Genomic DNA, 22,899 nt, shown 5'->3' on the forward strand with positions numbered 1-22,899 from the left:
GGGTCCCTGTCCACGAGCAGACTAGAAGGGCCTATGATCAGGGACACACTGGCCAGCACTTGCTAAGCGTGGTGCTCCATGTGACCTCCATTCTCAACACAAGCAAAACCCCAGTGAGGCTGGGCCCCAGGGGCCTGGCTGTGATGGATTCAGGATTCAAGGTCATGTTCAGGAGCTGGGCGAAGCAGATGAGGCTCCGGCAGCTAGAGTGCACCCCCCGGAGGAAGGCGGCCGGGCTCAGGGCACGGGGTGCAGGGTCAGCTTACTCCGCAGGTAGCTCATGACGAGGCTGGCCAGCTCTGCGTAGTCAAAAGTCTCGCCTGCAACGGTGGTGATGGGTCCTGGGGGACCTGGTGGGCCTGGGGGACCCTGAACTCCAGATAGGTAAGACCTGATGCTGTCACCTGCCAACAAAGAAATGTTGCAAAGTCAAGCCTGTCCCCAACAGAGGGGACAGTATGCCCATCCCTCGGGAGGTGCTAGTGGGGAGCCAGGTGGAGAAACTGAGGCAGAGGCCTGTGCTGGCACAGGTGGTCCAAGAGGGTGACAGACTTCAATCAGCACCCACGTGACAAATTGCCCACACTCAGAGATGGGGAGGAGGGCCGTGGGGAGTGTATTGTGTGTGCACAAGGACCTGCAGGTGGGCGAGGATGAGGCCATGCATGTGGACAGGTGTGTCACGCCGCTGTCTCTTCAGGCCAGGCCCCATGGGCGGGAGATCTCGGCGTGGCCACAGACTGCTCCCCCGACACTCACACGCACATCCACGCTCACACACACTCACTCGCACTGTCTCCCGCTGCCCTACTCACTCTGCATGTACTCGGAGATGTACTGCTGGATCTCCTGGCCCGCGCCGCCGAGGGAGCCTGGAGGCCCAGGGGGCCCTGGGGGGCCGGGCGGGCCCTGCATGTACATGGTGCTCGATGCTCCCCCTGCAGGGAAGAGAGCGTCCTGACTCAGTTGCTTCACCCTGGGATCAGAACTGCACCCCTGGTCTAGGAGGGAGGGCTTCCTTGGTAGAAGAGGAGGCCGTGTCTGTGAGGGGGGGAGGATGGGACTGTGCCCAGCCAAATCCCCTCTTTTCTTCCACAACTGTCCACTGATGGCTGCTGTTAGTTATCTGTAGATATGCACGGGTCCTTCCCACCGCCCTCCTGCTGGGAACCTTAAAGGAGGCTCATGGGTCTCCTGGCCCACGGAGGAGGAACCGCATCGACACTGAGTCGTGGATAAGGGAATGAACCTCTAGAGTGACTCCTCATTGGACTGATTAGCCTCGCCTGAAGGAGGGGAGAGGAATTTGAGGCACCTTCAGTTCTTACCTCGAGAGGGACCACCAGGGATGCCAGGAGCCCCTGGGACACCGGGATCACCTGCAACCCAAATGACAAGTCCGTCCGACTCCCTCATCCAGGAGGTCTTCCCTGGCTAAGCCCAACTACACCGAGAGTGCGGCTCGGCACTTGTCCTGTGCCTCTTAGACATGTTTCTGCAGGGATGCAGGATCTCCCTTTGGGCAGAGACATCTTCATGTCCTGTCCTCATCTCCCTGCAGCCTGTCCTTTCTTCTGCTGCTTCTTCCTCCCGAGCCCTGAGCACTGGCCAGCCCTTGCTGTCTTCCTTCTGGGGCTGCTCTGGGGGCCAGCCCTGCCCCCTGCTCCCTCACTGGCCTTGGTCACCTTTGGGTCCCTGCGGGCCGGGTGGGCCTGGTGGTCCCTGCAGCTCGAATCCAAGAGAACCGGAGTCTGGAAGCCAAGAACATGCAGGTGCAGTCAGCCAGGGCTGGGAGAGGCTCCTCGAGCCCCACCGCACACACGAGCTCAGAGCTCAGCCACACACCGGTGCTCAGACCCGTGCTTGCTCTGTGGATCGCATCACACTCCTCACCCCACCCTACCCCAGAGGCTGTCTGATGCCGGCTCTACCATACCTGGACGTCCTCGGGGGCCAGGGGGACCTGGGGGAGGGAGCAGAGAGCTGTGAGACACCACCAACCAGGCAAGCCGGCTGCACTGGGCCCACGGGGGACGGGATGGGGCTCCAGTGCTGTGGCAAACGCAGAACCTGGGGAGCTCTTGACTCTCTTTCCACCATGTGCATCCAAGTAGGGGCGGGAATTCTTTGCAGAGGTCTGCCCACACTGCCCTCTCCCCTCTCCCCCATGCTGCAGGCTGCTGAGCCCCTAATGGGGCAGAGCAGGAGGATGAGAAACGCCCCGTCCAGCTCTCCTGGCCACAGGTGGTAAACGGGACGTGTGTTGGCTCCTGAGACACCGCTCTCACCTTGGTCTCCCTTGGGGCCTGGGGGGCCAGGCGGGCCCGGGGGACCAGAGAAGAAAGTTTCTGTGGAGAAAGAAACAGTCTGAGTGGACACAATGAGGTGTCTGGGGAAGCAGCACCTGGCGCAGAACCTGGCACATTGCAAATGTTCAGTAAACACGCGTCTGGTGGAGGTAAGGGTAGGTGTTCATGGGGACTGGATGGACAGAAAATAAGTGAGCCAGGGAAGGAAAAGATGAACAGATAATGGGTGGATGGATCTTCCACGAGGGACAAGTTCCGGCCTGATGTTTGAGCTAAAGTTATTTCTATAATTTCTTTCCCTTCCCTCTCTTTTCTCCTTCCCCACCCCTCTCTCTTTCCTTCTTATACAAAGGGATTGAACCCAGCAGAGCTCTGCCACTGAGCTATATCTCAGCTCAGAGTCAGATACTCGCTACTATGCTGGGGCTGGCCTTGAAATTGTGATCCTTTCTGCCTCAGCCTCTCCAGTAGCTGGGATTACAGCCCTGGCCAGCACACCCAGCCGTTTCCATTAGCTCCCTGAGGATGGCACCGTGCCTCCCGCCACTCCAGAAGCTCCCCAAGGGCAGGGCCGGCTCCTCCCTTGGCCCAGGCTGCCAAACAGGTGGGTTGGCCTGGTTCATTTTCCCCACATGCAGTGCACAGCAGGAAGATTACACAAAGGCCCGCAGTGGAGAGGCAGAGGAGGATCACGATGGGCAGGTCTGGAAGATCACAGCCTGCGCTGGGTGACCTGATGCCACATTACCTGAGTCAGTCAGGAAAGATCCCGGTGGGCCTGGCGGGCCTGGCAAGCCTTCCCCTAGAAAGAGAAGTCTCAAGATGCATTAATGCCAAGAAGTGGGCCAGGAGCCCTCTGTCCCCTCGGATTCCTTCCCGCAGGGAGCTCAGCTCTCACCTGGTGGGCCTCGGGGTCCTGGGGGGCCTGGAATGGAAGGTCCTGCAGAAGGGAGTGAGGGGGAGGAAGTGAGCTCAGGCTTGATTTGCTCCTGAGGTAGGGTCTGGGCCTCCTCCCTAGGTCCCTGAGTCCCTGGGCCCTGGAGGCCTCTGAGATGCTCACCTGGTGGTCCACGTGGCCCAGGGGGGCCTGGGGGGCCTCGTAAATCAAGACCTTCTGTAGAGAGAAAACAGGAGGAGAGAAAGCTGCAGAGAGGCTGTCGTCATCTGCACTGCTCACCTCTCCCAGCATTGCCTGCCTTAGCGCTCAGGGGGTGGGAGGGATGCACTACTCCGGCCAGCTACATGCACTTCTCGGGCCTGGCCAGGCCCTGGTCTGCCTGAAATCCCAGGGCCTCGCTGGCAGCTGCCCCGTCCCCGTGACCAGGCCTCCAGCCCGGAGAACAGCACTGCATTGCGCAGGACCTGGCCACGCTCACATGGGGCCCACGTGGGTGACTGCTGCTGCAGGCCCTGTGTGCTGCTGTCTCTTCCACTCCTGCCCCGGCGTCACCTGTCCCAGAGAAGAGTGGCACTCACGAGCAGAGAGGACCTCGGAGATGGAGCTGCCAGTACTCGCAAATGATTCTCCAGCAAGTCCTGGCTCCCCTCGTGGACCTGTGGGGAGCGCATGGAGTTAGTGCTGGGCTCTAGCTTTCCCTCTCAGCGGGTCCAGGGGCGGGGTGAAGGGCCTGGGGGTGTGGCCTAGAGGACCAGGGCGGGGTCTAGAGGAGGGACTGTGGGGCTTAGGTGAGGGAGCTCAGGGCCAAGTGGACAGGAGCAGGCCCAGGGTATTAATTGGCAGCAGCACTATAGTCGGCCCCCAATTCCCCAGGAGGCTGTGGGCCAGCTTCTGCCAAGCCTGTGTTTTGATATTTGGATAAACTGCAGGAAGTGGCATGATTGTCAGGGTCTGATCAAACTCAACCTTGACCAGAGTCCACAGAGCTTCAGACCCTGTCTCCAGGACCCTGACTCTCTCAGAAACACGAGGGGGTGAGAGAAGGGGGTTTCCTTTGCAGCAGAGGCTGCAAGAGTTCTGTGGACCCCCTCTTCTCTTTTCATCTGAAGTACAGGGAAGAAAGTCCCCCACCCCACCCATCCTGCAGTCTCTGTTATTTCAGGGTGTGACATACCTTGTTGTCCTGGAAGACCAGCAGGGCCGGCAGGGCCTGGAAATGGGAAGAAAAGGCTAAGTCCCACTTCTGGGGCACAGGAAGAGCTGAAGGAAGGGCCTGCACCCAAGGACACAGGTAACCCTCACAGGGACCAGTGGCCCGGGGGAGGGGCGGCTCGCTTACACTGAGAGCCATAGCAATTTGAGACCAGCCCTGGGAAAGCCCTCCTGACAGGTGCTGGGGCCCCTGGGGCAGCAGGGCTGTCATCTCTGCCATTGTCCTCACTGGCCTGGACGCTTCCATGCCCCAGCGTCCCCCTCTCACTGGAGCTCATCAGGAGGAAGAGGGGGTGCATACTTACAGTGATTGTGGCTGTACTTCATAAATATTTACTTATTTGTTAAAAAAAACTTGAGGAGATGCTGGGAATCGAGCCTAGGGCCTCACAGAGGCTAAGCAGATGCTCAAACACTGAGCACATCCCCAGAACTTTATTTTCTTCTTTCTTTCTTTATTTTGGTACTGGGGATTGAACCCAAGGATAATCTTATTTTACTTTGAAACAGGGTTTTTCTAAGTAATGCGGTAATGCACGCTGGCCTCAAACCTGCAATCCTCTTGTCTCAGCTACCCAAGAACGGGAATTACAAGCATGTGCCATCATGCCTGGCTTCATAAATATTATAAATAATTTTAAAACACATAAATGGCTTCATAAATATTATATTATAAATAATTAAAAACACATATAATGGGAATTTTTAAAAAATAGGGGAAAATTATCCATAATTCTTTAACTTCTGAGCATTTTATTTCCTTCCATATATTTTTTTGAATCTTTATTTTTTTATTTCTTTGCGGTACTAGAGATTGAACCCAGGGACATTCTATCTCTGAGTTAAACCCCCAGCCCTATTTTTTTTATTCTTTATTTTGAAACTGGGTCTCACTAAGTTCCTAAGAGTCTCACTAAGCAGTTGAGGCTGTCCGCGAACCTATTACCCTCCTGTCTCAGCCTCCCACGTACTGGGATTACAAATGTGTACCACTAAGCCTGGCTTTTTATTTTTTTACTTTTTTTATTTTTGGTGGTACTGGGGTTCCTGGAAGCCCTTCTTCCTCCGGGCTACACTCCCAGTCCTATTTTATATTTTTGAAACAGGGTCTCTTACGCCAGCACGGCTGGCTTCGAACCTGCGCGATCCTCCTGTCTCCGCCTCCCAAGCGCGGGGATTACAAGCGTGCGCCACCACGCCCGGCTTTAAGCCTGGCTTTTTAAATTTATTTTTATTTTTTATAATTTTTTGTGGCAGTGGGGATGGAACCCAGGGGCCTTCTACCTCTGGGCTACACTCCCAGACCTATTTTATATTTTATTTGGAAACAGGGTCTCTTAAACCAGTGAGGCTGGCTTCGAACCTGTGTGATCCTCTGTTTCCCAAGCTCTCGGGGATTACAAGCATGTGCCACCACGCCCAGCTTTTTTTTTTTTTTTTTTTGTATCTTTGTGCTGTCCCAGAGCACAGATTGAGTTTCTTGCTCTCTAGAATAATACTTTTATCTCCTAAGCACTTTCTTTAGAAGTCTTCACGTTTTCTGTAGCCATCACATGTTGCCAGAGGCCTCTGGGGACACTTCCCCTAACTGGTTGGTAGCATTTACTATGGCCCTCGATGCCCATTTTCAAATTGTTTCCCAAGAAAATATCATGAGCTTGAGCCCCGTCTTCTAACTTGTCTCAAGCTCTGGAAGCAGAATGTTCTGGACCGAATCCTTGGCCTGCTACACTGGCTGTGTGATCTAGCATGTCATTTTGCTGCTCTGAGCCTGGGCTTCCCCCTCTGCAGATGCTGAGAGCCGCGGGCCCTCGCCGTGAGTGAGGACAGCTGACCTGCCTCCGTGTCGAGGAGCTCGCTGGAGGCTGGCCTTCTCAGCCTCTCCTTATCCCTTCCTGGCTTCTTGGTGTCAGGATTTGAGCAAACACCACCAGAGTCTAACCCAACCAAGCAAAGCAACAGCCCGGACTAACCTGGGGTACCTGGAGGTCCTGGGGGTCCCATGGCACCAGGAGGTCCTGGGGGGCCTGGGACAGTGACTGTCGATGATCCCCCTGGAAACAGAAGGCACATGAGCCTGAGCCCCTCTTCTCCCTCCAGGTGCTGGTCCATAGCAGGCGGGCATTTCTGCCACTCTTTGGCTCTCAGCTTCCCTCAGCTACACTGCACTCCTAGCGCCACGCCTGCCCACCCGAGCCTCCTGGAGGACACAAAGGCACAGGGCCTTGGCCCTCCTGCACAGGAGTGAGAGGCACTGCCAGGGCCCTCCCAGACCTGCCTACCTGAAGTCACGATCCTGCCTGGAGAACCGGGTTCACCTGGGGGAGGACGAGGAAGGGCGGTCAGGAGCATCAATTAGTGGCTCAAAAAACATTTTTAAGGCTTCAGACTGCAGTTGAGGCCCAGGGCAGCCTCACCCATAGGCTAAAGGCATTTTAATAACCCAAGGGGGCGGGATGCTTTAAGTCTAACCTCCCAGCCGCAGACCCCGGAGGCAGAGCATCAGCTTCTCTCAGAGAAGAGGCTGAGGGAGAACTTGGGAGAGCTGGCCTGTCAGTGAGGCCGGGATGAGGCTGACTTGAGGGTCATTCAAACCCTATACTACCTCCTCTTCTGGGAATGGCCTTCAATGGGAAAACTTGCCAGATAGTCAAATGCCAGAGAGCCTGGGCCCTAGGGTGGTGTGTGTGTGTGTGTGTGTGTGTGTGTGTGTGTGTGTGTTCCCAGCGTGCTTCTTGGAACTCTGGTTTCTTGGGGTGGGAAGAGAGGCTGTGCAGAATTAAAGGGAGCGCCAAAGTTGTAAGTCTGAGAAATCCTGAGTTATATAAAGGGTCGCAGCTCCTTCCTGCCGGTGTCTCCCAATGTAAATGCAAATGAACGTGGAGGACTGTCTGGAAGGACTGGCTGCATTTCTCAGCTGACAGTCCATGGGTGGGCTTGTGGAAACCAAGTGAGTGGAATAAGAAATGGAAAAGCCTCTCAACTAGGGACCTTTAGGGTCTCTCTCTTCAGTTTTGAAGGTCTGTGAGCAATTAAGTTCTTCACACCATGAAACAATGATTCTGGTCTTCCCTTAGGAGAAGCAGCACAATGGTGTCTGCTCACCCTCCTCCAGCTGGGGGTCAAGGCCAAGACCAGGGAATGCGTGGAGTTTATTTTGTTGGGACACAGTCCAAAACCAGAAAAAATGTCTCCCCTGTGCACCATGTCTAGGGAGGGTCTGGAGTCCCCTTTGGATGGGAAGCCACAGAAGACCAGGGTTTCTGGTATCTTCAGGAACCCCAAACTTGCAAGACTCTTACTAAGAACAGACCTATGGGCCTGGAGATTTGTCCACCTGGGACATATGACCTCAGTTGCCATTATTTTAGGATTAACTCATTTATCCTGAAAGAACTCCTTGGCCTAACCATCCATTGGAAATAGTGTCTGGAAAATGGTTGTCTTCTTTCTAGGGTCCATTGAGGGCGCCCTTGACTGCTCATGACAGAGCATAGCTGCAGAGAGTCAGGTTCAAGACGGTGGGGTCACGGGGGCAGAGAGACCGTCCCTGACCACTGTGCCGTGAACTTGCTCAGGGGTGGGGTCTGATGGGCAGAACTGGACTAGAGTCACCATGGGCAAAGGCAGGCCAGACCCACAGGAGACTACATCCTCTCTTTGTCCTTCATCTTCTCCCTCTAAGTGGCATTCCAACACTCTCTGTCTGCGTAGGGCCAAGGGAGGATGGGTCACATTAGTGGGGACCAAGGAGGCACTCATGGGATATTTCAAAGGCCAACTAAAGGATGGTACACTTTGGGGTGGGCTGCACCCTTCCCAATCTCCTGCCACATCGGCCTGGAGCCCTGAGCCAGGCTCAGGTTTGAGGTGGGGAGGTGGAGGGGAGGGTGGGGCCTGAGGTGCCAGAGCCTGGTCGCTCAGCTCAGCGAGGATCTCTGGGCTCTCACCTCGCAGCTGCCATGGAACCACTAGATGCCACTGTTGGTCCAGGCTCTGGCCAGAAAGGGGCCTCCCTCTTGAAAAGTTGGTAGTATAAAGAAAGGCCATTTCATTTGGAGAAATCACTTACCTCTAGTTCCTGGTCGGCCAGGGGCACCAGGAAGTCCTGAGGTGATGAAAAACAAGTCAGCCAGGATAAGTAAGACCCAGCGATTCCTGATGCCCTAGGGAAGTACCAGGCTCTGCACACAGCACAGCAACACTGGCTGGCTGATGGAGGCCTGAGAGCCGCCCACAGGTCTGGAGCTTTATCCCAGGCAGCCCAGGGGGAGCCTCTTGCCCTAAGGCCTGCCCCTTTCTGGAGATGGGGCCGCAGCCTGGCTTGAGGCAGGCACAGGCCCGTGGGCTCAGCTCTGGGGGATCCCAGTCCCCTGGGTTGTGAGGTCCTGGAACTTGCAGAGCAGCCAGAGTCCCTCGCCCCCCTCAGATGGGACCAGGCTCGTGCACTCAGTGCAGAACTCTTCACCAGAGAGGGGCTGACGGACATCGCTGCGTGTGCTTGGTAACGAGAGTAGGGTGGGTGGGGGGCTGCTGCTTGGTTCCATTTTAAATTTTTGCCTGATTTCCTTTAGGAAATAAGGTCTGGGTGTGCTGATGAATTCTCAAATCCAAAAGGGTAACACAGAATAGACTGGAACACAGAGCCTGTGTTCTGAGAACTAAGAACTCAGAACGAGGCGGTGCCCACTTCCTCTGTGCTGGTGGGGAGCAGGGGCCTCTGTCAGCTAGCACAGCTCCTGGCCAGCAGCAGCTCCTCCCGGGATTCCTGCGCCAGAGGGGGACAGAGGCCAGGCAGGAGGCACACACAATCTTACTTCATCACTACCACAACAGTTTTCTAGCTTGTTCTGTGCAAGTTTTTTCTTCCTAAGACATCATACAGGAGGGCCCGAGCTCATGTTTGCTGGGGGAGGGGGGAAGCACACCTCAGGAGACGGGAGGAAAAGCATTGGCCAAAGTCACTGCTCTGGGCAGAGGTGGGAGTGACCCCATGACTTACCCTGAGGTCCTTGGGGTCCTGTGAGACCTGCAGAAAAGACATAGGGAAAGGGTTGAAGGGCTGTGGGCTGCTCTGAGGTGCCACACCCTTGCCTGCAGGAGCAGGTGGAGGGCAAGGGAAGGGTCGGTGTGCAGGACGAGCCTCACGTGGGGGTTTCTGGGGTCCTCCATCATTGGACAGAGAGTAGTTCTTTAATCTTTGCAGTGAAATGACCCACTGCTTCCCTGGACACTGGTTCTGAACCTATTTGGGTTGAAGGAACTTCTGGCATCTGCAGAGAGCCATGAATCCGGAACACACACCCACAGACCACGATTGCTGCCCCAGCTCCCTCCCTCAGCGCTGCCCCTGTGTGCCAGCCAAGGGGTCAGCAGCTGCCCTGCCCTCGGGCAGCAGCCACCCACTGTGACCACGCAGTTTTCCAGCTGGTTTTGATTTGTTCTTCCTGCCACCTTGAGGATCCTGCTCTCATTTGGCCCTTGGTGGAGCCAATTGGCAGGTTTTGGTGACGGGCCAGGTACAGCCCAGGACAGGAAGGGAAAGGCCAAAGGAGGAAGACATTGAGCAGGTGCGCGAACCTGCTGTTTTCAGAGCCCTTGCCCTTTTCTAGAATCCCTGCTTCCAGCTATTAATCCCACTCTTTCGAATTGCTAGATGTGATTCCATAGGCAGCAGTCACTGTGTGCGGCTCAGCCTGTGAGAGGAGCTCTGTCCATCCCCTGGGCAGGAAAATGGGACACGGCACCCAGGGGTGCACTTGTGCACTAATGCACACATAAGCTGCAAGACGGCAAATGGATCTCCACGCGCCTGTGCGCGTCCACACCTACATCCCACTAAGCTCTCTCGGCTGCCCCATTACCTGGCTTTCCTTGGTCCCCAGCAGGTCCTGGCGGGCCACGGGTTCCAGGCATCCCGGTTAGGCCTTGCTCACCTGGAGAGATAGGACCAGAGAGGATGCCTTAACCCGAGGAGAGCTAACCTGCCAGCACCTCTGAGCAGAAGCGTGTGGGGTTTTCCTGATCGCCCTCTGGCAGGCGGGAGGAAGGAGGGGAACAGGAGCTGGACAGGCACATCTCCACATGCCAAATGCCCTCTGGCTGGTGAAGGGAACTGGGGCTGCCTGCTGGGACCTGGGTAGGGCTGGGAGTGGGGGGGAGGGGCCACTGTGAGAGCAAAGACTGGAGACAGGTGACCAACCTCTTGGGCCTTGTTGTCCATCAGGGCCAGCAGGACCTGGTCAGGCAGAAAAGCAAAGTCCGTCAGTGTCTATTTCTGAGACTCTTTCCCTTCCTGCCCCAGTATCCTGGGAGCACGGGGTCTCCCAGGTGCAAGCCCGCGAGGTTCCTTCTGTGACTGTCCACTCTGGGGGAGCCCTTTCTTGTGACATCCTCTAGATAGAGCCTTCTCCCTGCCCTCTTCTTCCTAAGCCAGAAGCTGTCTATTTGCTGCTGAGAATGGTCCTGGACTCCCCATCACATCGCAAGGGCTGAGATGCTCCTAGTGTCTGCCTCGTTTACTTCAGCTCCTGGAAGTGCAGGTCCTCCAGGCACAATCCCAGCCTCCACCCACGGTGGGGTCCTTCCGGGACCCTGCCTCACTCTCCCCCACCTCTCTGCCTTTATTGATAATGTCTCTGCATGGAGAGTTTTCCAAACAGGTCATGATGAAAAATCTTCCTACATTTTTAGGACCATCTGAAATCCCACCTCCTCCATCTGTCTGGTTGAAAGAAATCTCTCCTTGACTCTATCATCAGAACACTTGGTTTGTTTCAAGGACCCTGTCACCTCCAGCGAGCTTCATGTCCCCTTGAGGGGCTGAGGGGTCAGAGTTGCCCAGTGTCTCAGTTGTCCTGCACACAGTCAATGTGTATTAACAGTTGTTTAAATGATGGAGAGGGAAGGTGCTGCATGCCCATGGGTGGGGCTTAAGCCTTCCTGGGACTTGATGCTAGGCCTGGTCTTCTCAGGGTTCTCAGGCAGCTTCCAGACAACCTGCATCTGGTGGTGAAGTTCACCCTGGGGTGGAATACTATGGCCCAAATGCCCCTGCGCTCATCTCTACAGGCAGGAGCCAGCGTGTGTGAGCTGAGCCCTGCTAAGCCTATTCTGGAATAAAGAGAAGCCCAGAAAGCTATAGCTTGCTGAGCCTCAGGACGCTCAGGCCCAGAAATGGCCCGTAAAGGGGGACCGTCCCGGGGCTGGGCAAGTGAGCTAGAAGGAGAGGCAGCTCTACAAAGATCTCCAGAGAGATGATGATTGGCCAAAGGAGTAGACCCACCGCAGACCCTTCGGAACACTCACCCATCGTTCCTTTAGCTCCAGGCTCGCCCACAGCCCCAGGCAAACCTCTCGTGCCAGGCTCGCCTGCAGAGGACAAAGGACCGGTGGTGGGAGGCTGGCAAGGTATGTGTACTCTGACCACGGGGCACGCACCTATTTCCTCCCACACCCCGCCATAGCTGCCTCTCCCCACCTAGAGGAGGTGGGGAAAGTAACCATGGGTTTGATTCCAAGGTCAGGGCCACTGCTTCTCTGGCAGCGAGCAAAGACTGAACCAGAAACCAAACTTTCTGAAGAAGCAGGTGCTTATATACACATCTGATTTCCTTGGAAACAAAAAGCTACCCTTTGTGGTCAAAGTATTATTATTATCAGCTTCCTCTTTTTTTTTTTTTTTGCCGTACTGGGAATGGAACTCAGGGGCATTCTACCTCCGAGGTATACCCCCAGCCCTAGTTTTTATTATTTATTTTGAAATAGGGTCTCACTGAGTTGCAAAGGGCCTCACTAAGTAGCTGAGGCTGTCCTTGAACTGCGATCCTCCTGTCTCAGCCTCCCAAATGTGCCAATGTGCCACTACGCTTGACACTGTCAGCTTCTGTTTGAATCATGCCACTGGGCAGGAGGTTGGTGGCTGAGAGGGGGCAACGGCGCACAGTTTCTGCTACTTTGAGAATTGCTCAATTTTCCCACAGAATCAGAGACCACTCTAAACTCCCCTCTCTGCAGGGGTGGTTCCTGCATGGACAATGCATTTTGATGCCTGTTTATCTGCCATTCCTGCCTTTATCTTCTCTGCCCTTTTTCTAGACTGCAAGTTCCCTGAAGGTTTATTTTGTGTGTGTGTGTGTGTGTGTGTGTGTGTGTGTGTGTGTGTGTGTGTGTGGTACTGGGGTTCTTCGAAACCCTTCTACCTCCAGGCTACACTCCCAAGACCTATTTATTTACACACACACACACACACACACACACACACATATATATTTGGAAACAGGGTCTCCTAGGCAGCACAGCTGGCTTTTCCCTGAAGGTTTTGAGAGAGACATTCTGTCTCCATGCTTCTGTATCTTTCCCATCTCCAGCAACGAATAGATTTTAGGAGTCTTGGATGGACTACAGCAGATTTCTGTGTAGAACTGACCTGTGAGGCCTCGGGGTCCTTTCTCGCCCTGGTCACCTAAAACAAATGTGGGGGAAGAACCAACAGCTGTGAACAAGAAAACAATCCCCCCGCCCCATAATAGGGACCCCTGGGCTGAGGATGGCTCTCGTTCTATTTGCAAGCTCCTATCACAGAATACTGATGAGAACGTGGCGCTGATGAGGCCACAGGAGCACGTTTATTTTCTCACAGTGTCAGGTCCCGCCCACAAACAGACTCCCAGCCCCTCATGGCACATGGGATGCTCTGGGTACGGGACAACTCAGCCAGAGGACAGACACCTCACAGTGTGCATCCCCGCAGCTCCAGGGACTGCTCGACCATGGACATGTGATGACAGTTCTTTGTTCCCCTTCTTTGTGCCTCAGTTTCCCCATTTGAGAACTGGATAAGAATGAACTTTTGGCTCCCTTTCCATTCCAGTCCAGGAGCCAGTCATGAAGGCTCTCGGGCCCTAGGCCAGGGGTCACATCTGGGTGCCCAGGAGTGGGCACACTAGAGTAGTGGCTGCGCATACCTTTGGGTCCCGGTGGCCCCATAGGTCCTTTGTCACCTGAAAAGGAAAGCAGACACCTTGGTGTAAAGGGCCATGCAGGGGGTGGCCAGGAAGGGCCATGTCTGTTCCTGAAGACAGCTTCTCTGTGCCCTGACCTCCCTGTCCCTCTTGCACTTGTTGGTGGCACAGACTGAGTCACTGTGTCTGTCAGCACCCCCTCCCTTGAGTGCGACCTCTTCCTTGGTGACATACCCACAGGGTGACATACCCGGCCCGCAGCCCCTCCCAGCTCACCTTTGACACCGGGGAGTCCCACTTCACCTCGTAGCCCTTGGATACCCATGGAGCCTGCCCAGCGGAGGAAAGCATACAGAGGATGAGTGCCCCGCCCTTGGAGGGGATGGACACACGTACTTGTGCACACTCACACACACTACACAGGCACAAACCCTGGGTAAAACCAACTTTCCATGGACTCCCTCCATGTTCCCGCTGAACCTCCTGGCTCCAGGCATTAGAACAAGCCCCAGGACCCTGCAGAGACCCGGCTGCAGCTCCGGATTCTCAGGACAGGAGGAGGAATAGCTCTTTGGCTCCCAGGTGAGACAGAGGCCGGCGTTTACCCAGGAGAAGGCAGGGTGGGAACTACCGATTGCTGAAGCTGCCCCAGGGCCTCGGGCCCCTCCCAGGACCCAGGAGGGCCCCGAGCTCGGCCTCTGGGGACACACGCTCAGACTTGAGTTTTATGTCTCTGAGAGGCTCTCTGTATTACTGCTTCTTTTGCTTTAGAAAGGTTTGGTTTTCCTTATTCTCCCTCTTCCCCTTTTTGCCCCGAAACAGCAGCTGTTTACAAGAAACAGCACACTGACCTGGAGGACCCTGTGGACCAGGAGAGCCGCTGGAACCTGAGGAGGAGGACGAGACAGTCAGCGGAGGGTCAGTGTGGGCCAGGGACACCTGACCCCAGGGCAAAGGGCGGGAGCCGGAAGGAGGGAGCCCACTTCCAGTGAGGGCTGTGCAGGATCCTTCTAGGGCCCCACGCCACAGGGTCCAGGGGTGATCCCAGTGCAATGTCCTCCTCTGAGAGGTGGCTGCACCTGGTTGTGGGTGCCATGAGACCCTGGCCCCTGGTCAGAGTAAGACGTTTGGTCTCAGGCTGAGTTCGGGAGAGGAGGTGGCCAGATGGGCATCAGGCTGTGAGGAGAGAGAGGCCCATCCTCCTTGGCTGTCCAAATGTATTGCTTTGATGTGTGCATATGGGCCCCAGTCAGTGGGGGAAGTCATCGACTTCTGATTTCCTGTATGAGCCACTCCCCGGGGTAGGGACCACACAGTGCGGCCACTGAAGAGAGAGGAAAATATGATTCGAGCCCCACCATGGGGCCGAAGGTACAGCCCATTCTTGACCCTCAGGGACTCCTTTGAGGGGGCCAGTAGTCTCTGGACCCCCTGCTCTACACGGCACTGGCTGGGACCCAAGACCTGCATCTCTTGATCCTCCTGGCTGTGGCCCATCCCTGCAAGCCTGTCCTGGGCACCTGACATACCTTTGGGGCCCACAGAACCTGGAACACCAGGAGGACCCTGAGGACCGGGTTCACCTGCAGCTCCTGAGGAGAAATGGAGGAAGAAGCACGTTGAGAGCGTTCTCCAGGAGGAGGAGCGAGGAGGAAGGACCGAGGTAGCCATCCTCTTGGTGAAGGAATCCCCTCTTACCTCTGTCTCCTTTTTCTCCAAACCCAGGGGGCCCTGGTTCACCACGAGGTCCCATGGGGCCCTCTCGTCCTCTCTGACCCAGGGGTCCTTCCATGCCGGGATCTCCTAAAGACAGGAACAAACAACTTTACAGTTAGGGTCCCATGTGGCAGACCGCCTTTCGTGGGTGGAACGCTGGTCCGGATCCGCGTCTCCAGCCCCCGACACCTCCCTGACCTCCGCAACCTTGGCTCAACCCAGAAGCCAGAGAGACTCTGAGAATGTACATAGATTCTGTCCCAACATGCTTCTCGACTCAGAGTAAAAGCTGATGCCCTTGCTCTAGCTTCAGAGCCCCCCACCCCTCCCCCTCACGCCCTCGCCATCCGTTTGGCTTCTCCAGCTTGCCCCTGGCTGGCTGCCCTCTGCTGGGACTGCTTCCTCAGGTGTGTACCTGGCTCCCCCTCCCTCAAGCCTGCCCGCTGAGCTCCGTATTCAACCCGCTCTCAGCACTGGCTCCCAGTGTCCCGCCAGGCCCTGTCTTGCCCCTTTCACACTGGCCCCCTAACTGCGACACACCTCACTATTTACCCTGCTTAGTCTTCCTCCCCCACCCGAAAGGAAGCCCCGTGATAGCATGGGCTTCTTGAGTATGTTCACTGACCTCTCCTAAAACAGGGCCTGGCATGCAGCAGGCACTTAATGAATGCTTAATGCACAAACAAATGAGGGAATAAGTAATAGGAAAAGTGGCTCTTACCCACACTGCCTTTTTGTCCCTTTGGTCCTTCGGGACCTGGGTGGCCCAAGGGACCAGGGATACCTGTGGATACACAAGAAGAGCCCAGCTCATATTTCCTTTGGACACCACAGCGAGCACTCCCCGCCACACACCAGCAGCACGGGAGGGCACTGGGGTTACACACCTGGAGTCCCGGGGAGCCCTCGGTCTCCTGCGGGAACAAAGGGAAAGAGATGTCAGCCAGAGGACAAGCAGTTCAAGGGCTCTGGACCCATCAGCTGCTGTCCCCAGTGGGATGAGAAGGGATGCAGGCTGCAGGCTGGAGTCTTGGGAGGGGCTGGGCAGTGCCTCGGGTATGTGGAGAGAGGGGGTGTGGGCAGGGAATCACAAGGGAACAGGAAGTGGAGGAGCCCAACCCCTCTTAGGAAGTGGGGTGAACCTGGGGTCAGAGGGATGCCCTGTCATCTCGCATGGTGGTCCTTAGTGTGGACTGTGTACCCCAGAAACACCTGGGGTGACTGAAGACTCCTGACCCCCTCCACACCTGAGGAATCAGAGGCCCCGGGAGTGGGGCTCAGAATCTTCTGGCAACTCTTATACACTCTGAAGTTTACCACCCCATCAGATGGACCAAGGAGAACTGCTCTGTGTCCAGTGGGGAGACAGGGTTGGAAGCCTCCTCCTCCTCCTCTTCCTCCCTGTCCTCACCATGCATTTATCTCAGGCATTGTCAAACGGCGTTTCTCAGTGTGAGCTGGGCTTTCTGACCCTTGCTGATAGCTTTAAACCATCAACCCTTGCTAATACTTAAGGTTAAAAAAAGTCCACATCATACTTACCTTTAGGGCCTTGACTTCCCATGTCACCTAAAATCAGAAAGTTTGAAAGCTGTGAGAGGGGGAGGAAGTTTCACAGCCACTTGACAATATTTGAGCCTTATGTCAAGGTGAGGGGGTGGCGGTGCGCCCCCCTACCCCCCTGTCTCCATCTGCGGCACTTGGGCACGTCCATGGGCCCCTCCTAGGTGCTGCCTAGGCCCCTTCCCATGCTACGATCTTCTGACTCTAAAGCCAGTTCTCAGCCTTCCCAGCAGATACCATAAGGTCCCTCAGCTCTTCATCCCTCCAATTAAAAGAAAGGGAAAATAAGTTTTCCAGTCCACCCAGAAAATCTACCTCCGACTGCAGGAAGGAGAGCAGGGAAGGACTTGGTGCATCACAGTACCTTTAGGGCCAGGGCTTCCTCGGAGATTTCCTACAACAGAAAGTAGATCCTGAGCCAGGGTCACATTTTCCATGCCCCTTTTACACATATAAGAGCAGCAGGGAGGAACCGAGGCTGGGACTGGGAATTGGAATCTAAGCTGGGCTGGCACAATGAGCTGGGGGAGTTCTCTCCAGGACTCAGTTTTCCCGGTAGTAAAATGGGACCCCAGTCCTGGTGCCTCCTGCCTCTCGGGGCTCTGGAGAGGATGACCGCTGGAGAGAGGCTGAGAGCCGGCTGAGCGGTGGCCCCGGCATACAAGCTCATGCACCCCGAGGCAAAGCAACAAAGGCTCACCGTTCTCCTGCTCCAGCATCAGCTTGTTCCTCACAAATAACCAGAGCGCCTCCTGGCTGGGGCCGTCCAGCCCTGCTTTATCCAGGCCACCTCCCGCAGCCGGCGCTGCGCCCAGGAGCTTGTCCCTGCTGCTCCTGTCCGCCTTATCCTCGTAGTACAGCACGCTGCCCCTGCTCCTCTCCAGATCGTCCACGCGGGCCTTCAGCTTCCTCACCTCCTCCGCTGGAACCAACAGACCCGGAGCTGTCAGCAAGGGCCCAGGGGAGTCTGCCCGGCGCTTCCTGCCGCTGCGCGCGTTTCCCTGCAAGACTCATGCGGAGGCAGCTGGTGTGGCCTCCAGGAGGATCAGCTCCTCAACGCCCTCCCAAAGCCTGGCATGACCTCATTGCTAAGGGGAGCCAAATGCATACAACAGCTGCCGCAGGCACAGAGCTGCCTGAGAATCCTGGCTCCCCCTCAGCAGCTGCGGGACTCAGCCAGGCGCCTCCCAGGGCTCAGCTTCTGCATCTGCAGGGATGGGTCAGCACCCATGTCTCAAGCCACTGGGCCCACACTCAGGACCCCTCATCGATGCCCACCCTTCCAAAGGGCAGTGGGCTTGGGGTCTCCCACCACTGTGCAGCCTGCCCTGGGGCTTTGCACACACCCAGAGCAATGAGGCCAAAGAGTAGCCCCAGAAGCAGCAGCCAGGTGAGCAGCAGGCCCAGCAGCCATTTCCACCAGCTACAGCAGGAGCCGCAGGGGCACCAGGCAGGTGCGCCACCCCACACGCCGCCGCTGCCTCCGCCGCCGCCACCGCCGCCACCTCGGCCTCCACCACCACCTCCGTGGTCATAGCCATGGATTTCTGTGGAAGAGACGGGGAAGTTAGATGGATACAGGCGATTCCTGCCCTTTCCCTTGGGATTTTATGGACTTGGGTGACTTCTGGGAAAAAAGTCAAGAGTCTTTGGCTCTTTTTGTGCAGCTCCGTCAGCACAAGCACAGGACCATGGCTGATGAGGAGCAGAAGTCTGACAATCCTGGGCTCCAGCTGTGTGCCCCTGATGGGGTCATTTAACCTTTCAGTTTTTTGTTTTTTGTTTTTTGGTGCTAGGGATTAAACAAAGGGGACTTCTACCTCTGAGCTACACCCCAGATTGATTTTATTTTTCATTTGGAAACAGGGTCTTGCTAAGCTGCTGAGAGCCTCACTACATTGCTGAGGCTGGCTTCAAACCTGCAATCCTCCTGTCTCAGCCTCCCGAGGAGTGTGATTACAGATGTGCACCACCACACCTGGCGACCTTTCTGTTTTCTCTTCCTAAAATGACGTTAAAAGATGACCTACTGCACAAGATGATTGCTGAATGAAATGTGACCAAGCTTGTCATCAGCAGAGGACATAGATCATAGTAGGGAGTTTAAAAGCTGTTATTATTGCAAACTTTACATGGATCAGCCTCAACTTGCTGCGTCTGATTAGGCCTCAACCGAATGCATGCCCACCTCCGTCTCAGCTGCCACAGCCCGGCATGGGATCCCCATAGAACCTACAATTACACTCAGCACTGGGTAAACCTAAAACTTTGCTTTAAGAGAAAAGGTTTTGCAGTTCTTCTGCAAAGATGTGCTTCTATCACAGGTGGGGAGAGGAGGTGAAGAAATTTAGAGGTTGGAGTGTGCATGGTTTAGACTCAGCCTGGGCCCATGTGGGAGGTTCTGGAGAGACCCAGAGTAGCACTGTTCTGTCAGTCTTATTCTGGTAGGAGCCCTGGATACTAGGGCCTATAGTGGCTGCCAATTAGGGCTGGTGGGTCTGCAAAGCAACATCCCTTGGGCTAAATACCTTCTGTGGCCGCTGGTAGCCACAGTCTGCGTGCTCCCACACTTTATCCTGCTCCCCCTGTGCCTTTAGGGAGCCAGAGCTGGGTGGCTCATGGATGCACTGGTTCTGCTCAGGGAGCCATAATCACTAAGCATACCCGGCCCCTGGGAGCCCATCCCTGCAGGATCTCCTGTTCTCACCTACCTGCGGAGGTGGCCTTGCCCTTTGTGGACATGGTCTTCATGTCTCCTAAAAAGACAAACACAAGTTGGGACCCGAGCTTTTAAACCAGAGGAGCCCCCAAACCTGCCCCTTGCAATGTTTTTAGGCGTGGCTTTAGGTAAATTTGCCCTCCAGGCACCTTGTAAAACAACAGTTCAGACTTGAGCAATGTAACTCAGCCTTCAGGAATCCGGTATTTGCAACAATTGCATTGATGAAGACTTGGCTTGGCCAGAAAATTAGTGGTGGAAGAAAGCATAGTGTTTTAACTCTTTTACTACCTTAAATCGTTAAACCTGAGTACATTTTTGGAAGGTCATTGTTTATTCAAACAATATATACGCTTATGGGAAATGACACATTCATTTCTTTCTCTCTTCTTCCTTCCTTCCTTCCTTCCTTCCTTCCTTTCCTTTCCTGCTTCCTTCTTTCTCTCTTTCCTGCTGGGGATAGAACACAAGCCTCTCACATGCTAAGCAGGTGCTCTACCTCTGAGCTACATCTACAGCCCAGCTCTGATTTCTTGCTAAGGGACTCTGAACACAGGTTGTGCACCTGGGGTGAAGGATAATAGGGACCATGGCAAGAACAGGCATTAAAGGAGGGCTATTTGTGGCCCTCTGCTGCTGTTTGAGTATTTGTGGATATGTGTGGAATTTGGAGGAAATTTACCCATGATTCTTATCAGATTCTAAAACGGGACTTTGACTCCTTAGCCTTGGCTCTATCCCTACCATATTTCAGTATGGAACCATGTTACAGTCTCCCACCTGACCAGGATGTTAACTAACCTAGTTTGCATTTACTTTAAAATGTTGTAAAATGACTTAACCTTTCCCTTCCTTTACTCTTTGACCTCTTTGAAATCAGGATTTTGAAAAGATTCCATGGGACCTTGAGAAGAAATGTGATTACAGAAGAAAGAATCCAGATATTTGGAAGAAAAAAAAATGAATAAAGCTAACCAGTGCTTTTTCAAAGCATTTTCTGTAAGTTTTGAAAATTATGAGAGGACTAATAAAGTGAGAAAAATGCAACTGTAAACATGACAGGAAGCCTTTTCTTCAACATGGTGCACAACACTAGTGACCTGGAGAACTTGTTCAAGTGTGTTTTCCTACTCATGGAGGGGTGGGGCGAGTTTTGCATTTCTAACACACTCCCAGACACAGACGATGCTGCTGACCTTTGGACCACACTTTGAGTATCAAGGCCCCAGAAGACAAAGAAATGAACTGTGGCTTGGCTGAAGTCCAGGGGGAAGATGGCCAGGTTTGTTCTTACCATTAACTTCTGTTTTCAGACAGGTGTCAGCAGCATAGGCAGCCTGCTTTTCTTTTTTCAGGGTGTCTTCTGAAAAAGAAGCTGCGCACAGAACCCATGATAATCTGGTGTGTTGTCTCCCACCCCTCTCAAGCGGCCCCTTATCTCCTTCCTGCCTGGGCAGATCAAGGTCAGCCCCGGCTGGAGGGAGCCCAGCTTTGCTGGGGTGAACCTCCTGCATCTGTGCTCATGGTTAGCACTGATGTTGCCCACAGATCCCCGGGAGCTCTTTGCCTGACTTTTCCTGGCTTGTCTGCATTCAGGGCAGACCCCACACGGCTCTGCTCAGGCAGGCATTTTTCACTGGAATGGTATGGCTGTGGCTTCACGGTTCAAGCCACCTTGCTAGGACATTTGGTTGGATACGCTATCTGCCTTTATTCCGAAGCCCGGCTCTTGGGCGCTGGCGTACTTGCAGCGATGCTGGCGGGGGAGGCAGTGAAGACCTTTCCGCTGTCCTTGGTCATGATCAGCAGCTCCATCTCCTTCTTGGCAGGCACATTGTCTTTCTCCAGAATCAGAAACTTACAGTCCTTGTGCAACAGGTCATCACTCTGGACGCTGCTGGTGCAGGCTGGGGAGGCAAGAGGCCGGTGAGGAGGAAGGGAAAGGTGCCCGGAGAAGGGGGAGGAAAGAAATGGCCAGAAGAGGAAGGAGGAAGAAAAGGGGATGAGGGAAAAGAAAGATACCAGTGGACGCATGTGAGAGTCTCCTGTTCTCGCTGACAGTGGTGCTATAAAGAATCCTGGGGACCAAGGACACCCCTGCCCGCCTGGCTGGGTCTGGCCACAGGAGGTTGAGCAATGGCAAATGTGCTGGTGGCCGCTCCAGGTGGCTGCCTCCCTGCCTGGAGGTACAGGACCTTTACTAAAGGAGTAGAAGCCCCGTGTGTCAGGTGGTGGGCTAGTTTAACCTCATGGAGAGGCTTTTCCTGACCACCCTATCTAAAGCATCCACTCCCCCCTCACACGCCCGTCTCTACCTGTCACTTATTGTTTCTTTAAAAATCAGCGTCAACTATCTTGTCTACTTTGTGTTGGTGTTTGTTGTCTGTTAGCTCCCGTGGTGGTGGCAGCTTGGGGAGCGCAGGAGTCTATCCTGTCGTCTCCATTGTCTCTTCCAGCACTTAGGACAGTGTCTGTCCCATATAAAACAGGTGCTCAGTAAATTTTGTGTTTTTCTTTGTCTTTTTTTTTTTTAAACAAATAAGCATGGTGGTGCATGCCTGTAATCACGGTAACTCAGGAGGCTAAGGTAGGAGTATCGTACATTTGAGGCCAGCCTCAGTAACTTAGTGAGACTCTCTTTCAAAATAAAAAAGAGCTGGGGTTGTAGTTCAGTGATAAAGCACTTGCCTAGAAAGTGCTAGATCCAGGGTTTAATCCCCAGTACCACAGGAGGAGGAGGAGGAGGAGGAGGAGGAGGAGGAGGAGGAGGAGGAGGAAATAGTTGTTGCTGAGTGGGAGGAAATACAGCAGAATCCGGGCAATGGAGTAAACAGCTCGTTGTGTGGTTGAGCCCAAGTTGCTGGAGATTCTACGGGACGTAGGGAGGGTTCTGGCAGCTTCTGAGGGGTTCCCTGCCTCTTAGGCTGGGCTACAGGAGAAGGCCAAGGGGTTGCGGACGAGGGCTGTAGCTGGGGTGTGAGTGCCAGCCCCCAGGCGGGTGTGGAGGGTGGACTCCTGGCCCCCTCAGGCAGGAAGGCCAAGGTACATTCAGGGACGTTCCCTTCCACACTTACAGAAACCTCCAGGGACCTTTGGGGTGAATTGTGTTTGCGGGTCTCAGAATGCCCGTGGGTTCCCCCCTTTCCTCTAGTGTGTCCTGCATCACAGCTGGGCAGTCCTCTCGATGTGCCCCGCTATGCCCAACCAGACCCCACAGCTCGGAGCAGCTCTCACCAGCAGAGGTGGACACGCCGGTGCTCACGACGGCAGGGCTCTGGGGCATGTTCTTCTTCACACCATAGGCTGCAAGAGAGGAACCACGGGTGAGCCGGGCTGGCGTGGGAGGGTGTCTCCTACAGCAGGAGCAGCCTGATTAGCTCTGGCAGAGAGGCGGTCTCCCCAGTGAGATAGAGCCGACGAGATCCACCCTCTCCGGCCATGGTAGCCATGAAGGCTTAGATGGAACATCCTTGGGTATAATCTTCCTCATCCTCGTAGGGCTGTTACACCGAGTCCGCT

At 54.9% G+C, this 22,899-nt stretch overlaps 1 protein-coding gene across 1 annotated transcript in view; it reads right to left on the bottom strand.

The window, feature by feature from the left end:
* Window positions 1–22,899, bottom strand: part of COL17A1 (collagen type XVII alpha 1 chain) — a gene marked incomplete at its 5' end in the record, with an annotated part of 42,555 nt that overhangs the window by 5,031 nt on the left and 14,625 nt on the right. The window contains 33 exons of the mRNA XM_080694509.1: window positions 267–404; window positions 816–938; window positions 1,329–1,379; window positions 1,686–1,712; window positions 2,316–2,348; window positions 3,058–3,111; window positions 3,208–3,249; window positions 3,370–3,423; window positions 3,786–3,863; window positions 4,382–4,417; window positions 6,393–6,473; window positions 6,702–6,737; window positions 8,492–8,527; window positions 9,422–9,448; window positions 10,284–10,355; window positions 10,622–10,657; window positions 11,728–11,790; window positions 12,848–12,883; window positions 13,386–13,421; window positions 13,659–13,712; window positions 14,234–14,269; window positions 14,912–14,974; window positions 15,081–15,185; window positions 15,820–15,882; window positions 15,986–16,012; window positions 16,641–16,667; window positions 17,026–17,055; window positions 17,362–17,583; window positions 18,008–18,208; window positions 19,373–19,417; window positions 20,675–20,755; window positions 21,126–21,287; window positions 22,615–22,683. Coding sequence (XP_080550635.1) covers window positions 267–404; window positions 816–938; window positions 1,329–1,379; window positions 1,686–1,712; window positions 2,316–2,348; window positions 3,058–3,111; window positions 3,208–3,249; window positions 3,370–3,423; window positions 3,786–3,863; window positions 4,382–4,417; window positions 6,393–6,473; window positions 6,702–6,737; window positions 8,492–8,527; window positions 9,422–9,448; window positions 10,284–10,355; window positions 10,622–10,657; window positions 11,728–11,790; window positions 12,848–12,883; window positions 13,386–13,421; window positions 13,659–13,712; window positions 14,234–14,269; window positions 14,912–14,974; window positions 15,081–15,185; window positions 15,820–15,882; window positions 15,986–16,012; window positions 16,641–16,667; window positions 17,026–17,055; window positions 17,362–17,583; window positions 18,008–18,208; window positions 19,373–19,417; window positions 20,675–20,755; window positions 21,126–21,287; window positions 22,615–22,683 — 2,244 coding nt within the window. The remainder of the gene's footprint in view (window positions 1–266; window positions 405–815; window positions 939–1,328; window positions 1,380–1,685; window positions 1,713–2,315; window positions 2,349–3,057; window positions 3,112–3,207; window positions 3,250–3,369; window positions 3,424–3,785; window positions 3,864–4,381; window positions 4,418–6,392; window positions 6,474–6,701; window positions 6,738–8,491; window positions 8,528–9,421; window positions 9,449–10,283; window positions 10,356–10,621; window positions 10,658–11,727; window positions 11,791–12,847; window positions 12,884–13,385; window positions 13,422–13,658; window positions 13,713–14,233; window positions 14,270–14,911; window positions 14,975–15,080; window positions 15,186–15,819; window positions 15,883–15,985; window positions 16,013–16,640; window positions 16,668–17,025; window positions 17,056–17,361; window positions 17,584–18,007; window positions 18,209–19,372; window positions 19,418–20,674; window positions 20,756–21,125; window positions 21,288–22,614; window positions 22,684–22,899) is intronic.

This window comes from Muscardinus avellanarius (assembly GCF_963383645.1).
Source record: "Muscardinus avellanarius genome assembly, chromosome: 4".
Classification (NCBI taxonomy): domain Eukaryota; kingdom Metazoa; phylum Chordata; class Mammalia; order Rodentia; family Gliridae; genus Muscardinus; species Muscardinus avellanarius.